This window comes from Mytilus edulis, chromosome 9 (assembly GCF_963676685.1).
Source record: "Mytilus edulis chromosome 9, xbMytEdul2.2, whole genome shotgun sequence".
Classification (NCBI taxonomy): domain Eukaryota; kingdom Metazoa; phylum Mollusca; class Bivalvia; order Mytilida; family Mytilidae; genus Mytilus; species Mytilus edulis.
The window spans coordinates 4,130,830-4,148,481 of record NC_092352.1 but is presented as its reverse complement, the minus strand read 5'-3'; the positions used below and the strand labels follow the sequence as shown (position 1 = coordinate 4,148,481).

Here is a 17,652-nt window from a genome sequence, read left to right as displayed (position 1 = left end):
GAATGTTGCTACTTAGAAATGGAAAGTTCACAATTGAAAAGCTGAAATCATCTCTTTTGTCGTAAAATTTTGTTTTCAACCGACCCTCAGTGTTTATTTCGAGATGTAAGTCAAGATATGAAGCCGACTTAACTGTATCTGTAGTATCTTTTATCTCTAGTTCAATATGTTAGATGCGTTCCACATAGTCACCAAATTTTGAATTATTTAGTGAAAGAACACCATTTATATAGCGGAAAGTAGAGTTAAAGGATATTGCTAACTTCTAATCTTTCTTCCTAAGAAGTTCCTGCATGAAGTCAGCCTCATAATAATAAAGAAAAAAGTCGGCAAGTAGAGGGGCACAGTTTGTTCCCATTGGAATGCAGACAGTCTGTTAAAAAACACGGCCTCCGAAACTAACTAGAGAGTATTTATAGTTTGCAAAAAAATAAAACCAGATTTTCTACCAAACGAAGCCGCTTCACGAAATACTTTTTTTGGCTTTTTGCTAAAAAATGGACAACGACTCTAACTTCGTACCCTGCAAATTCAACTATATAGTAGTATTTAAAAAGTTAAGCCGAAAACGAACCTAGAAATGATACATATCCAATTTACGACAAGAGCAGATGAATTGAGAAAAGGGCTATCATTACGAAGTTTGAAGAAAGAAGCTCCTGTATAAAACCCGTCTCTTTTTAATAAAAGAACAAGTACACGAGAGGAATTTCACAGCGGGTTTCCATTAGAACGCCGCTTTTATGTTTGAAAAAGTTATTCTAACGTTACATACAATAAAGAAATAATCACCTTGATAAACAAAAATGTCAATACAAAAATGTATGGGGAATCTAGAGAAAATCATTGTTTATCAAAACTTTAAATAGCTTATACATCGAACACAAGAACACATACTCTTCGATGTTTTAAATCTTTTTAGTTTCTATATTAATATACTTAAAATTTATGACAGCCTTTTCAGAGCTTTTTTTTTCATACCAGTAGCAAAAATTCATAAGAACATCAAATATGATAGATAAATATAATGTAGTGACACGTCTGTCAAAATTTAAGGAAAAGTGAAATAATGCATTCTGTGAGCAAGAAAGTAAATCTCAGCCAGCTTACCCCAGCTGTCATCCTCAATCTCACACGATCCTCCATATGGTAGTATGTTTGTATTGACGCTCCAAATACTTATGCTCCTCTCCTCTGTGGCAAGCTGCAAATGAGCCTCTATAAGGTATCCAGCACTAGCATTTAAAACGTTGGCTTGCATAACAAATGCACTTGAATTTGCTTCTGAGAATGCAATGACATAAATCATTTAAATTAAGAAATAATTCGTTGGGGCTTTAATATATATTGTGATGTTACCACGGGTTTCCCTTTATAACAAATATTTTACCCTGAGCGATAGCGAGGGGTAAAATATCGGCATAAAGGGACAACCCGTGGTAAAATCAAAATATATGCAAGCCCTCATGAATTATTTCGATTATAATATGACAAGTACGGCATTTGTTTTGGATCGAAGCGCTCTAGGTAAAGGCAGACCAGATATAACGTCACGTTCTCAAATCGCGACGTCTTATGCAAAAGAGGGGCGACAGACACCAGAGGCACGTTCATAAATCGAATATAAACTGGCAACGCCATGGCTAAAAAAGAAAAAGACTAACAGAAAAATAATATTACACAAGATACATCTTAGACTAATCTTAACCTCAAACACACCAATAAATTTGAAATAACTATCATACAATTGATTTGGAAGACGCATTTCGATACAATATTAGAACTAGATAATAAAACCTGGATTTTTGTAGCAAGGTAAACCTCTCACTTGTATGAAAATTGCATAAAATTCTATTATTTTCACAACAATGTGAGAGAAAAACATAATAGGCAAAAATGTCACAAATGTATTCAAAGTGTTATGTAACAAGATGTGACCACAGACGTCTTTTATCAAAGGGTCAACATGAATTGACTACCCATCAGATTTTATCAAAATGGCAACTAACAAAAAACGACTTTCTGATGGAGTAAAATACGTATCATCTAACAAGAAATTACTGCCCGACGGATTTCATCATAGATAATGTTTTGTAAATAGTGACTGTCTGAATGATTAAATCAAAGTGACATCCTGTAAAAATAACTATGCTATGGATGAATATATTAAATTGCTTATATTATTACCAGATAACATCCACGAATGCCAGTAATCATTTGTTGTTGATATTCTACTAAAAATATCAAAATCTTTGACTTTCCACCAAAATTTAAATCCTTTTTGCTGTTCGAACGTACAAAAGGGACACGTAGCTTTTAAGGACATTATAGAAGTCAAAGCAGTCTTCTTCATGCAATTCAACCTGCATCTACAAAAGAGAACATTTTGAAGTCATTATGTAAGAATTTTATTCATCATTTAGGGATTAGTAATGTTTACATTTGTTTATAATGGTTGATTTATCCGCTGTTTAACGACTTTATTAGGTTCGAAATTTAAAAAAAAATTACTTTGGCCTCGAGTATCATTGAAGAGACATTATTTGTCAGAATGCACATTAAGCGAGGTAGAATTGATACAGTTTTTGTTATACAACTGGTCCTTAATGCCGAAAAACGCTTCTTATTATTTTATAATGCACTCAGAAAGTCATTAATATATAAACCGTTGCACAAAAAGGTATTTTTAGAAGGAATTTTATTGATTTGGAATTACAATTTATTTTAATCAATGATAATAATCAAGATAACAATCATAAGCATAAACAAATCTTTATAATGAATATAATGACCACTTCAGAGGCAGCAACCAAACAACGGCGTGCCTGATTCGTCCTAAATTTCAGGGTTGATATATCAAAACCTGATCAATATTTTTATACATGTCAGATTTTTCATATATATCCCTATTTGAATTTTGAGCCAAGTCGGTCATATAGGTAGGCATCGGACACATTTCGAAAAATAGATTCTCTAATTCAGTAGTTTTTAAGGAGGCTCGCGGGTCCAAATCATTTAGTTGTTCTTAAATTTCGCTATATTTTCCTATAAATGAACTCTTATATTTAATACTTAAATTGGAAAAAAATGGGGTTATCGTTGATTTACGCTCACAATCTGCCTTTGAAAGAAACATAGCTTTCTTTAGAAGTCCTTTTTTCTGTTGAAATAATACGAGAAAAGAGGTTATATCGAAATAAAAAAAAGAACTAGATAACAGAAATCGCTGAAATTTTACAATAGTTTAGTTCAATTAAAAAAAAAAGATGTGGTATAATTGCCAATGAGACAACTGTCCACAAGAGAAAAAAATGACGCAGACATTAACAACTCTAGATCACCGTTCGGCTTTCAACTATGAGCAAACCCATACCACAAAGTCAGCTATATAAGGCCCCGATATGACAATGTAAAACAATTCAAACGAGAAAACTAAAGTACAGTTTATTAGAAAATAATGATAAAAGGTATAGGTCACCGATGATTTAAAAAAGATATTTGAATTTTAATACCAAAAATATGGCATTTTTGCAACAAAAGGAGACAAATTGGAGCTTTTCAGTTATATATACATTTTTTAAGTCATCTTTGCTAAAATGCATTGATGTATTTGAAAGATTTTTGTACCATTTGATAAAGTAACAACTAGTGAAGTAATAAATAAGATTTGTTACGAAAGAAATGTTAAACTTTTTCTGATTTTTTTATACCCTCGAGCTTCCGAAGGCAAGATTTTTGTAAAAGCTAAAGGACGACGAACTCCAAGTGATCAGAAATGGTCACTTGTTTTGGTTCGTTCTTATCGCAGAGAACTACCAAAAAGATTATTTGAAGGTATACTTTAGTAGAGGGATTTTTAAATCAAAACTTCTGGGATAAAAGAACAATTCAAACGAGAAAAGTACAGATTATTAGAAAAAAAATGATAAAAAGTTTAAATCACCGATGATTTAAAAAATATATTTCAATTTTAATGCCCCAAAAATGGCATTTTTGCAACAAAAGGAGATAAGATGGAGCTTTTCCAATGATATATACATTTTAAAGGTTATCCGGGGCCAAAATGTTTGATGTATTTGAATGATTTTTGTACCATATGATAAAGTAACAACTGATAAAGTAATAAATAACATTTATACCCTCGAGCCTCCTAAAACAAGATTTTTGTAAAAGCTAAAGTACGACGAACTCCAAGTGATGAGAAATGGTCACTTGTTGGTTCATTCTAATCGTAGGGAACTAACAAATAGATCATGTGAAGGTCGACTTTGTTAGAGGGATTTTTAAATTAAAACTTCTGGGATAAAAGAACATTCATCAGATTTTTTTCTGTTTAATGTTTTCTTGCACTTATTATTTTAAAGAGGAACTTAGAACTATACTCACTCTATTTCCAGTACGGGAGGAATCCCAGGAACTGATTGTGCATGTTGTATAAAGTAACTTATAGACTCCTCGAATTCTACCCTTAAATATACTAAAAATCCCATTCCCTCTGCTACATCTTGAGAGGTAACATTCAGACTTCCGGTTCCATCTGCGATTCCGTTGAACATTTTACAGGCACTAGAGTGAAACAGATCATCCTCTAGCCAGCGTAAGTAATACTTTTCTTGCTGTTCCATTTTATGCCAATTAAATGAGTTAATCTTAGCAAATCCGTTAAAAATGCTTACTAGATAAGTCAGTAAACATTGTCCAGATTCATCAATGACAAGTTTTAAGTATCCTTCGATTCCTATTAATTTCTCCAACTCAGTTGCATTTTTTATGTACGATTGAACATGTTTAAAGCTATACAACAAATCACGCAGGTTGTATGCAAATTGTTTCGATACATTTGCGTTTTGAAGCCATGTTTGTAAATTATCAAAAAATGTAGCATTGGCACTTGCAGGCAACCCAGAAAGTTCACGTAGTTTAAACAAACTATCAAGAGTTAATGAGCTGTCAGCTAACCTTTCAAAAAAATCGTCTGTATCCTGTAGGAAGGCTTCAGATTCATTATATAAATTGTTTAGAAATTCTAGCATTTCGTTTAAAACAAGACTGGTATTATCTGGACGTATGACAAATGTTATGTTGTCTAATTCGGATATAGGATTTGACTGCATTTCATACATAAAGTCAATTTCAAAAAATCGTGTCAGAGCTATCAGATCATAAAGAGGCCTGGGAGTAGTTGTTTGTATTGTTGTCATTATTGAAGTTGTAACATCGCTCCCGTTCCATGTATTGGACATTGATGTCGATGAAAAGTTTTCGTATGCTTCTGTTGTTTCCTCTTTCTGTTTTCTGGTCGGAGGATATTTATTAAGTACAGCCTTGACGTAAACTTCACTTCCTTTCATACATGTGGAATTAGAATTTTTCAAGCTATCTATAACGGTATCAAGTGAAGAGGCAGTGATAGACGCGTGATTGTTATATATATATGGAACAAATTTAGTATCGTACCATTTCTTTTTATAGTCACCTGTATCCTTAAAAGCTGATACTGGTGCAATATAAAACTGCAGAAGATTATAGATATTATTTGTGACAAAATTAAGACATTTCCAAGAAAAAATAAGACCAGAAGGATCACCGGGGCCTTTAGTTAAACTATATGACACAGAACGAGCATCAAATTCTGAGAGTCCTTGACCGATAGTCCTGCCGGCTCCACCTTTTATAAATGCATGAGGTGGGGGTTGCTCTATTTTCACAAACATTGATTCTTCCATCCAGTCTGTCATGTTAGCAGGATATCCTATTCTTGCATACAAACGATAATATCCTATTTCATGTTGCCCTGGGTTAAAGTTGAACTTTACACTGAATTCATTTCCTCCAATCTGCATGCCTGTATTATCAGTTATGTTAGTTATCTTGTATAATGCAAAATAGGTGTGAATAATAGTTGCCGTTGTACACTTGTTTTTCGTCAGAAGATATATATCTACTTGTGCTGAGGTGTAGATTGACATAGCATTTTCTATTCTGAGAAATTTGTCGCTAAAGATTTGGTATGTAAGACATGGAGGCACTTCTGCAAATTACAGCAAAAATACATTAAAAGGCATTTAAAAACAAAAATATGTAAAGGAGAATAAAAATATGGCAAAAAGTTAAACTAAAGTATTGATTTCCAAAGCGAATTAAAGAGAGAGAGGGAGAGAAAGAAAGAGAGACGATGTATATTTGCTGTCCTTCAATCACTATCGACCCAACCTGAAATATAGGGTTTACTTATTGCATGAATATTGTGGAATATTGTCCGAGTAGAATTCTATATTGCACGATCTTGCGAGTGCAATATATGTTCTACGAGGGACAATATTCCCTTATATTCATGCAATAACCCTTTTATGTATAGCAATATAATATTTCAAAGTAAAAACTGGTTCAAATTAAGATTTTGTCGTTGATGACGTCATGAATTTTGAAGATTTATTGCACTAGTGCAATATTGGAATTTATTGCATGCTAACTTTTGGTAACTTTCTGTGGCAAATATAAATTACTTATTTACTTCATTCTACGTCCTGAATCCACATGAGCTATCTGCCGCTTTGCTTAATAAAATAAAAAAAACAGACAAGTAATAATCATAGGTATTCGTCGGGAGTTCAGGTATTTTTTTTACACTATGATAACAACGTACGGAATAGTTCAGACTTTTAGTACCTGAATGAACTGTAATGTCAAATCTTTGTACCATCTGTTAAAATTCAAAATCAATATCATTTTAAGACAAATTATGATTTATTATGAAATCAACAATTTTTCTATATAAATGGAATGCCCATGGCTACAGATCATTCATTGATTAATAGATTATGGATGAATCATGACAAATAGGCCGATGCAGACCCTCTTTTTATAATTCGGTATACATTACTGGTGTTGTTGTGACTTCCTTTGATGCTTTTATTGTTTTAATCTAGATTTTTTTCTGAATGAATTTATCACATCTGAATATATGTCTCAAATGTTCACAACAATACATCAATCAATGTAATATATTCTCCACAATTCTCTCCTTATCAAAATCTTATTTACTAACTTTCATTTGGTTTTTGGTTTACAACTATACAAACATAACGTTTATTTTTTAATGTTTCAGAAACCAACCGTACAGGCAAATAATCAGTTATGATGACGCAATATTGATTGACATATAACCTCATTGTAAGTAAAATTGTTTGTAGGTACTTGTATTCCTTACCTCTGCAATTTCCTTCAATTTGATTTTCTCCTTTACAATAATGGCCTCCACATATATTTATTGGACTGTCACATTTTCGTGAGCGTTGATAAATACCAGTTCCGTATTTGCCAGAATAAGGTTTTTTACACTCCCCCCAAGCTCCCCATTCTCCCCATTGTCCTGCTACAGGTTCTAGTGAAAAAACATGAAATGCAGCTTATATTTTACGTTTATTGCATAGTCATTGCTAATTTTGATTCGTAGCAGCAAATGTCGAACTTACGTTATTATTTAAAGAACGGTGATGTCAAAATTGATCTTGTTTTGTTGGAAAATGTACATTTTCTGATTTCTCAAGTATTTTGTGAGGACTTAAGATTGTAAATGAGACCTAAATTATCTGCTATTTTACCACGTTTTGAAAGTCGGAATACATGTGAAAGTTGTAGAAAATTCATATTTTTTAAATAAAATTGTAACATGAAAGAGTCTTTAGATTTTGTGTATTCTAAAAGATCTTTGAAATAGTTAAGTATCCATATCTGATTCATGGCATCTCTAGAATATGTGGTTTCACAAAAACGAAGAAGCCCGGTTTTGATTGCTGATAACATTTATCTTAATAATTTAAACGGTGGTTTGTGGAGAACTGGAAGACACAGCAATATAACGTGGTTTGTCAGGACCCTTGTTTAATTTATGTAATGTTTACAATGGAGGAAGATCCAGTTAATAATCATTGGTTGAAATTCCAAGAAAACAAAGAACAGACCTTAAAATTATCCAGGACGCTTTCCTTGATAACTTGGTAAGTGTTGAAGTTTGATTAAAAGTACAGTTTTCTGATAAATAAGATTATACGGAAATAAAATTAGACTGTGAATTCATTATTAACAAATACAAAATTATATACATCTTTTATTAGTATGAACAAAGATTAATCAATAGGGTCAAACAGATGACGTTTAAACCTCGAAATACATGTGAATTATCTACCCTTTTTTTGTTTTTTATTATATTATTTTTGTTTTATATCAGACTGAAAATAAGATAAAAATATGTAGATGTGACATTCTTAAAATATAATACTTCAACGAAAAAGCTTTTATTTTCTTGGAAAATATCAAAGGCTGATCAGTATACTTTTTGTGATTATCTACAAGTCATATCATGGATTCATCCGATCAGAGCAAAGAATTCATTGATGTCTGCAGTATTTACGAAGATCAAGTTAATAAGTGTAGACAAAAATATCTATAAATCAGTATGTCCAATTTTGTTTTCAATTACAAAATCTTGACAACAACTAGTCGTATTACAGGATACTTTTACATTTGTATACGTTTTGAATAAGCTAATTATTTCCCTGTATATGGACTTGGACTCTCAGATAACTTTATAACTAGCAATGAGATATTAGAAGATGTGGTATAAGTGCGAATGAGACAACTCTCAGTCGAAGATACGCGGACAAAAATCATGGATAATTTGAGTTAAGTACCAGAATCTATGACAAACAAGACGATAGTTATTTGGAAATGATCAATTTCTGCAATCTTAGTAGCAACATAAAACTGCAACTGCATATTGGAAATACATTCCCAACTTCTTCGGTATTCAAGAGCATATAGCTGCTACTTCAACCTTGTAAAATGGCACCAGTGTCTAAATGTTTATCTACCAGGAGTATTTGAAAGCACGTATCGTTCTTTTTCAATAAATGTTCGCCGGAAAATACTAAGACCTTGGTGGTAAATATTCAGTATCAGAGTGAAACAATGGTCTTGATATTATACAAATATAGCCTTTGTATGAGGTCGATACAAGGATATATTGACCTGAAAGAAGTATATTGACTGAGGACGAAGTCCGAGGTCGATATACTTCTTTTGGTCGATATATCCTGTATCGACCTCATACAAAGGCTATATTTGTTATATTATTAATTTCCGACCATATTTGTATCAAAATCGTCATTTAGGTTTGTTGGAATTTTATAAATATTACATCAATTTGTCTCCTTACAATAACAACAGATTAGTTGTTATTTAATTTAGGGTTTTTTGACATCTTATGTATTTGAAGATTTTTTCCGTCAAATTATTGATCACAGATATCATGTGTTTCAAAACGTTAAACAATAATTATATCCTGAAATTCATTACACAAAGTATATCGATTTTTAGATATTCTAAAAATAACCGTGCGATATGTATTTTGCTGGTCAATATGCTTTTTGCTATACGCCGTTTTCTCTCTACCTTCGAAAATATAGTTTAACATGTGACTATGCCTAAACGAATCAAATTTGTTAAATAATACGAATTAATAATATTAGTTGTTATTTCATTTACTTTTTATTTTTATCATCGTATGAAGATTGTTTTCGTCAAATAATTGATCACTGATATCATGTGTTTCAAAACATTTGTTAAACAATATCCTGAAATTCTTTACATGACGTCACAAAGTATATCGGTTTTTAGATAAATCTAAAAATAACCGTGCGATATGCTTTTTACCGGTCAATATGCATTGTGCTATCCGCCGTTTTTTCTCTACCTTCGAAAATACAGTTTAACATGTGACTATCGCTAAACGAATCAAATTTGTTAAAATATATGAATTAATAATATATACAGATAATGGGTACTGAAGATGTTACCATTATAAAAACGACTTCTAACAGATTTTTACTTTTTTGGAATATTTCTTTTACTGTTTATATTATTTTTTAGATGATATGCATTGATGTGGCTTGGTATTATTATTTACTACATATTATTGGTTTCTTTTTTTTTAACAAAAAGGTTGTGTTAATCTGTCTCATCACATTGCTTCGGCACCTCAATGATTTAAAACATAACTCTCTTTAATTCACCGTTATTAAAACAAGTTTGCATATAAAGAATAATGTTTATACATTTTCAGAATAGACCTTTGTTGGATTGGAAAATCTTAAAAAATCTTTATCTCTTTTGATCAGATCTATCCTCTTATATTGTGGATACAGGTTTAACATATTCAACCACAGCTCTGTTTTCTAAAGAAACTTACTGCATTTTTTTCTGAGTGTATCTGCTCCAAGATTATCAATACAATTTTTACCCTTATTGCATGGTGTAGGGTTATAACACTTCCGAAATCTAGTTGTTGCTCCTTTACAACGTTTTGAGCAATCATCCCATTCACTCCATAATGTGTAACCGCCATCAATTATATCTAAATAATGAATTACACTTATTATTTGTATTAATCCTCATTTTTCTATGTTCAGGATAATAATATTAGTAAAGTAGACGTACGTATCGGTAAGGTATATATACAAAAGGTTTAGGCAGAGAACATTATCCAGTCACATTTTATTTTATTATGTTTTTGATTTTGTTTTCTTTATAAAGGTAACAGTAGTATATCGCTATTCGAAACTCAGTAATCGATAGAAAAAAAAACAAATCCTGGTAACAAACTAAAACTGAGTGAACTTGTTTCTTTATCATATTTCTTTGTCATTACCAAACTATGATGCGGGTGGCTTATATTGACACTTTGTTAATTGCAGCTTATTGGTACCATGTTTGGTTGAACTGTATTTTCTTACATTGAATATAATAAAACACTTTTTGTGAAACACTTTAAGTTGTCAATTCTAACGTCTATCTTTGTTTAGTCGTTCTGTATTAGAATAGTGTAAATAAATATATTTTTTTTAAAACTTTTTGTATAAAGTAATTCGCTTATCAGAAGAAAAAATTAGTAGTCCCCTAAAACCTATTTATGAATGAAGAACATATTAAAACAGGTATTCAAATATAACCTTAGGACTGATTAACTTAATTTTGTTATATGATTTTGATATGAGTTAAAGCAGATCAAATTTTCAATGTGTTTGTTATTATGTATAATATTATTACCAGACATATATGATCACTTCGATTTATGTACATAAATGTATAAATGTTTTCCCAGATCCAATAAAATGTAAATCAACTATTTGGAAGATTATTTACCTAAATCGTTCAGAACAAATGTCCACCACTTTTTCACGTCCATCAAAATAAAACATACACACAATTTGATCTGTACCTGTCATTACCACACGACAATTTGAAATTGTCGGTTTGGATCTATTTGTCTGACAGAAAATCACCTCGAGGTTTGATGCTATTTGTGATGTTCAGATTATTTTTTTGCATGCAGTGTTCAATAGACTGTCGGGCTTTGTTTTCATTGTTATGTCGATCTCTCCCCATTTCATGTGTTTTAATGGTTCCTTTTGTATCGTGGTCTACTTTTACAACGACTTACCTTTTGTAAGCAAACATTGTCTTTGTTCCGTACTTGAAGAAACTTTTCCAGTTTTTGTGTCGTTTGTTTTTTTATCTCTTGTCTGTATTCCATTGCAGTTTTGATCTGGACTTGAACTATCTTTGTTACACGAGGACCAATCGGTCATCGATAGAACTATTATTTTAGCTTCAGAGATTACTATTAGATCTACAAATAACAGACTATATATAGTGGCTGTCATTTAAATGTCAATTATATGCCACTGCTGGTCGACGTTTCGTCCACGAGGGTATCACCAACCCAGTAGTCAACACTTTGGTGTTGACATGAATATCAAAAATATGGTCATCTTTATGAATTTCCTGTTTACAAAACTTTGAATTTTCCGAAAAACTACGAATTTTCTTATCCAAGGCATAGACAACTTTAGCCGTATTTGGCAAAACTTTTTGGAATTTTGGATCTTCAATGCGCTTCAACTTTGTACTTGTTTGGCTTTATAAATATTTTGATATGAGGGTCACTGATGAGATTATGAAGACGAAACGCCGGTCTGTCGTACTTAATTATAATCCTGGAACCTTTGATACTATATGCTACAGTTGACTTTAGAAATAGGAAATCAAGCAATGATCGAAATTCATAAGTATAAGACCGATGGACGACAACACCTATAACAAAAGAAGAAGAAAACATAAAAAGAGTTCAAACAATCCTGCACAGATTCTAAAAATTCAGTAACACAAGTTTATATGTGGTTTTTGGAGCTAGATCAAATTTAATAACGACCAATACAGAATTATGTATCTAAGACTATTATCTTTCCTTTTGTGAAACATTCACCGTATCTGACTTATCTCTAAAAGGGGAAACACGACGAGTGACAATGAGAATAATTCATACTGTATGAAACTCGTCTATTTTATTTTTTTGGACTTTTTATGCTTAGGAATTCCGACCCTATTAAAGATATCAAAATAAAATTTGTCTGAAATCTTTTTAAAAACATATTTAATCTCATATTCCCTAACCGACCCTTTTGTCTCTCGTATTCGAGTCCTTGTTTTTAGATAACAGAAATAATATTAATTACGTATAGATGACGACTGAAACTTATACACCTAAAATGATGAGAAATGTTCATTTAGGCATTGGCAGTTCGTTAAAGACAGAACAATATTTCTCAAAGACGTTTTTTTTTTTTTTTTTTTCATTTTAGATTTATACACTCTGGTAAATTCAGTACTGATCAATTCTTTTTTTTTTCAAATTTGTTTGTTTTTTCAATGATTAGGATAATAACGCTATAATCAAAATAACCTGTGTCTGTATCACTAATGTTTGCCATTTACAAACTTGTTTCATTTATATCCAATATAGAAGGAAAAATAACTCTCATATGAAAACTAAATACCGCTTCTGTTAAAATAAAATAAAATGACAAAACGAGCAACTTAGAAAATAATGTGTCGGTTTCTTCTATGGTTGCAAAGTATAAGACAAACAGTAATTCAAACGCGCGTCTGGTGCATTAACTTATTATTCTGGTACCTTTGATAACTATTTACACCACTGGGTCGATGCAACTGTTGGTGGACGTTTCGTCCTGGAGGGTATCACTAGCTCAGTAGTCAGCACTTCGCTGTTGACATGCATATCAATTATGTGGTAATTTAATATTTTTTCTTATTAACAAAGGTATGATTTTTTCAATATACTCAGTATTTTCTTATCCCATGCATATATGACCTTAGCCGTATTTATCATTTATTTTTGATTTTTTGAGTTTTATGCTCTTCAAATTTGTACTTGGTTATCTTGATACATATTTTGATCTGAACGTCACTGGGGAGTCTTATGTAGAAATAACGCGCGTCTGGCTTGTTAAATTATAATTCTGGTACCTCTGATAGCTATACTAAGAGAAAACTCTTACACGAAAATATGTTTTCACTTTAGCTGTGTCAGCTTTAAAAACGTATAAACAGTTCGATGTCCTATACAAATATGCAAGTAACATCTTGAAAAACAATAAAACAGCAAAGACAAAATTTCATAGGAAGGAAAACAATATTTATAACAAAATCAATAGCTCTAACAACGGTAGAGTTGTAAGACCTAATAGTGCAACAGTAATCCTAATTTTATAGATGTGTTTTTGAAGAATATTTTGCTTGACTGAAGTTCAGAATTTTACAATGTTTGAATCTAAAGGAGGAAGTACATCTATTATCAGCGATAATTTAATGTTTTAAAGCGTTTTAATCATTATATCATTAAAACTACGTTTTTTATGTACTATATTTATGTTTGTTATCATAATTATCTCATTTTTATAACTGTATAAGTTTAATTACTCGACACGCTTTTATGTCCTTTTAAAATTTAACATCGATATACTGTGGCTACGAAAATGCATATGTACAGCATTATAACCGTTTATTGAGGTATAATAATTTGTATTATGATAATGGCTTTGTATGTACAAGTGGAATGTTAATATTTGTTTTGACAGAATTTTCATGTTGCAAACATGCACAGACTTACTTGAATTGTAAGTAGAAATTCATTGCTTCCAATATTAACATATCGATGTAAATACATGTACATATCGAGGGTTAATGTTACAGAACAGACAATTGATAATGATTATGGTACATCTTATAAAGATGAAGAATCATTAAACTTCGTTCATCATGTTAATTCTTTTAAATTTTGATTGGATTACAATGTTACAGTGCTTCGGCCCAATATATTATTTCATATTGATTAACATACAATATTTGTGTGATACTTTCTTTCATTAAACAAAGTGTTTTTTTCTACAAATATTGCCTTTTTGTGCCAAACAGATTATTTATATATTAATTCCAAACTGTTGCAAATAATTTTACGGCAAATCGACATGTAGTATGAGTGCCAATGAGACAACCTTCCATCGAAGTCACAATTTGTAAAAGTAATCAAATATAGTTCAAAGCAGGTATTCAACACGGAGCCTCCTTAAAAAACAAAAATTATATTGATAGCATTTATGTGTATATTACACATATAATGCAAAGATTTATTTCAACGATACCGTCCCAATTTTGGGATAACAATTGCATTATGTATATATATTCTAATAAATTAATTTTATTCGTAAAATTATGGATCCTTACGAAAATATAGTCTAACCTAGTGACACATCCAATATATCCGTGTAATGTGTAAATCGTATAAAGTAAAGTCAAATTTAAAGAGAAAAAGGAAGATCTGGTATGATAGCTGATGAGAAAACTCTCAACCACACACCAATTGACGTGGTCATTATTTTATTAAACAAACTACTTAAAATTTAATCTGGTGATAGTAAAAGAGAAAAACATATTGCCAGAGGGACATCCAAACTCATAATTCTGACGAATGAATTGACAGCGCAATGACTAAAAAGAAAAAAAGGCAAACAGACAAAAGAATACACGCTATAGCGCTATGAACCAGGTTTAATCCACCATTTTCTACATTTAAAAATGCGTTTACCAAGTCAGGAAAATGACAATTGTTGTCCATTCGTTTTTGATGTGTTTTGTCATTTGATTTCGCCATGTGATTAAGGACTTTCCGATTTAATTTTCCTCTGAGTTCAGTTTTTTTTGGTTTTTTATACACCAAACACAACATCAAAAAGAATGAGCATCAAAAACTTGATGTAATCTAAAGTGTTCAGAAAGAATAAACAGATACTCCTCACATGTGTCACCCGCCGTGTTGCTCATTTTAGTATAGCCCCGATAATAAATTTAATTCAGAAGGTCACTTTCGAGAAAAGCAGACGGCACTATACATTTGTAGTTACGATATTAAGAATAAATCCGCTATTATCTGTGAAAAGGTATTTTTTTGTAATTATTTTATTTTTGATGAAACATGTGGTATTATATACTACAGTATTCGATACACATTATAAAAAATAAAGTAATACCTGAAAGATCAATTAAGTCATATGGATATAAAAAGATATAAATATAAATATTACCAATGATTTTGTCAATTAATTGAATAAATGAAATTAAAGCTGATTCTGTGAAAAGGTAATGTCAAGGTCAATCAACTCGTGATTAAGACGATGATACTTGAAACTTTTGATTAAAAAGCTTCCATGAGAGCGGCAATCCTTTTTTCAACGAAATCATGATAGAAAAAAACAAGAATATCGTTTCAACTGGGAGATATATACTCCGTATAGTTAAATAACTGCATTTAGGTTATACTCATATTAAATTGTATCATGTTGCTTAGCATTTTGTCTTTGCAACCAGTAATCTTTTTTTATAATTAATTACAGTTACTGACTTGGTAGGCAAATACTTTAAAATAAAACTGGTTTTCCATATATATTGTTAATTACTAAAATTAAATGGTAACTGAAGAAGCAAAATAATATTTTAGAAAACATCTATAATTGATAAGTTGGAAAGGTATTAGATAACCAATTACTGTAAAATTATAAAACATTACAAAATCTGATACAGTTCAATTCAAACAGACTGAAAATATTCATTTTAAATTACACATTCATGTTTATTAATGTTATTTCAATATTCCATGTTTTGGTGCATCACATGTATCCATAAAATAGATATGTGTCGATCAAATAAAAACGTAAGTAGATAAAATATCGTAAAATCAAAACTATAAATGAAAATACGGATATGTTATCGATATTGTGCATAATTATTACATTCGATCAATTTTAGCTGTTAAAATATTTGTTAAATATTGAAAATTAAAGTCTTGATACAATGCAATCAACAACAGAACTTAAATTCAAATTTACATTTACTATTTATATGGTTTCTGTCGTCAGTCTTGTTTTTTTGTTAATTAATTTGATAAAACACCTGAAATAAAATTAATTTGGCTCTTCTTATTTTCTTTAATTTTTGATATAAAGTATTTACTTTGACCCTTTGCAAAAAATATAAAAGTTTCAAAAAATTTAAACCAACCGTTTTATCAGATAAATTACACTGGTTATATAGCAGTTTGACAAAAACTTATTTTGATCATTGAGAAGCGTATCATTCCCTTTATAACACAACGGCATGCTGATTTTAAAGAATTGTCTCCCTGTAGTGTTAGGTACTACCTTAAACCTAACTAGTTTCATACTTTACGATTTATAGTATGGGGTTTGTTCAAATAAGGCTGAATAGTTCTCTATAGCTGCTGACACCCGGCTTCATTTGATTACCGGTTATATTTGTCTCATAAGTCATTACTTTTATGAATAAAATATGCTGCAAAAAGCAAAATTATAAAAGACTGACCTCTGAGGAAGTCGGAAACGGAAAGTCCCTAATCAAAATCAAAATCTCAAACGAATGGATAATAGCTGTCATGATCCTGACTTGGTATAGACATATTCTGATCGAGACTTGACCGAGCATAACAAAAACCCAATTTAATAGAGTAACAGGTTTCTGGTTCAGAAAAATTGGTATCGTTAATGTTATTACTACCACTGGGTCGATGCCTCTGCTGGCGGACTGTTAGTCCCCGGGGGTATCACCAGCCCAGTGGCCAGTACTCCGGTACTGTCATGAAATTACGGATTTTTTGTGTTATAAAATTTGCTGTTACAAAATGTTAAATTAAGGAATGTATCTCCTTCATGCAAAGGTCTGATTCCTTAAACGGAGTTGGCTATAATTGTTTTAATTTTTGGATTATAGCTCTTCATCTTTTATATAAGCTTTGGATTTTACATATTTTGGCCACGAGCATCACTGAAGAGACATGTATTGTGGAAATGGGCATCTGGTGCAGAAAAATTTGTACCGTTAATGTTATTGAGTATTTATCAAAATTCTTACATTAAAGAAAGAACGAGATACCATATGAAGAACTAAGAATGGAAGTAAGAAAAATCAACAGTCCACAAAACACGTAATTAAAAGATTTTGATACGGATTAACTTATTATATTTTTTAACATTTAAAACGCATCAAAAATACTGGTAACTTTTTTATGTATTTAATTTGAATGTTTAAAATTTACAGTACAGAACATGGCAACATCAATTATATTCCATTCTAACATGGGAGGTCTAACTTATTTGTTAGTATCCATCAAGAACTAAACGTACGATAGAAGTTGTGGCACTCAAACATCGATACAAGAATTGC

General features: G+C 31.1%; 2 protein-coding genes across 2 annotated transcripts in view; both read right to left on the bottom strand.

The window, feature by feature from the left end:
• Positions 1-17,652, bottom strand: part of LOC139489445 (spermatogenesis-associated protein 20-like) — a 243,655-nt gene that overhangs the window by 104,136 nt on the left and 121,867 nt on the right. The window lies entirely within an intron of this gene.
• The window catches only part of LOC139487528 (uncharacterized), a 49,084-nt gene that overhangs the window by 30,253 nt on the left and 1,179 nt on the right, over positions 1-17,652 (bottom strand). The window contains exons 2-7 of the mRNA XM_071272393.1: positions 11,501-11,689; positions 10,250-10,414; positions 7,211-7,384; positions 4,387-6,031; positions 2,188-2,369; positions 1,111-1,284 (exon numbers count right to left, since the gene is read on the bottom strand). Of these exons, the coding sequence (XP_071128494.1) occupies positions 1,111-1,284; positions 2,188-2,369; positions 4,387-6,031; positions 7,211-7,384; positions 10,250-10,414; positions 11,501-11,689 (2,529 nt within the window). The remainder of the gene's footprint in view (positions 1-1,110; positions 1,285-2,187; positions 2,370-4,386; positions 6,032-7,210; positions 7,385-10,249; positions 10,415-11,500; positions 11,690-17,652) is intronic.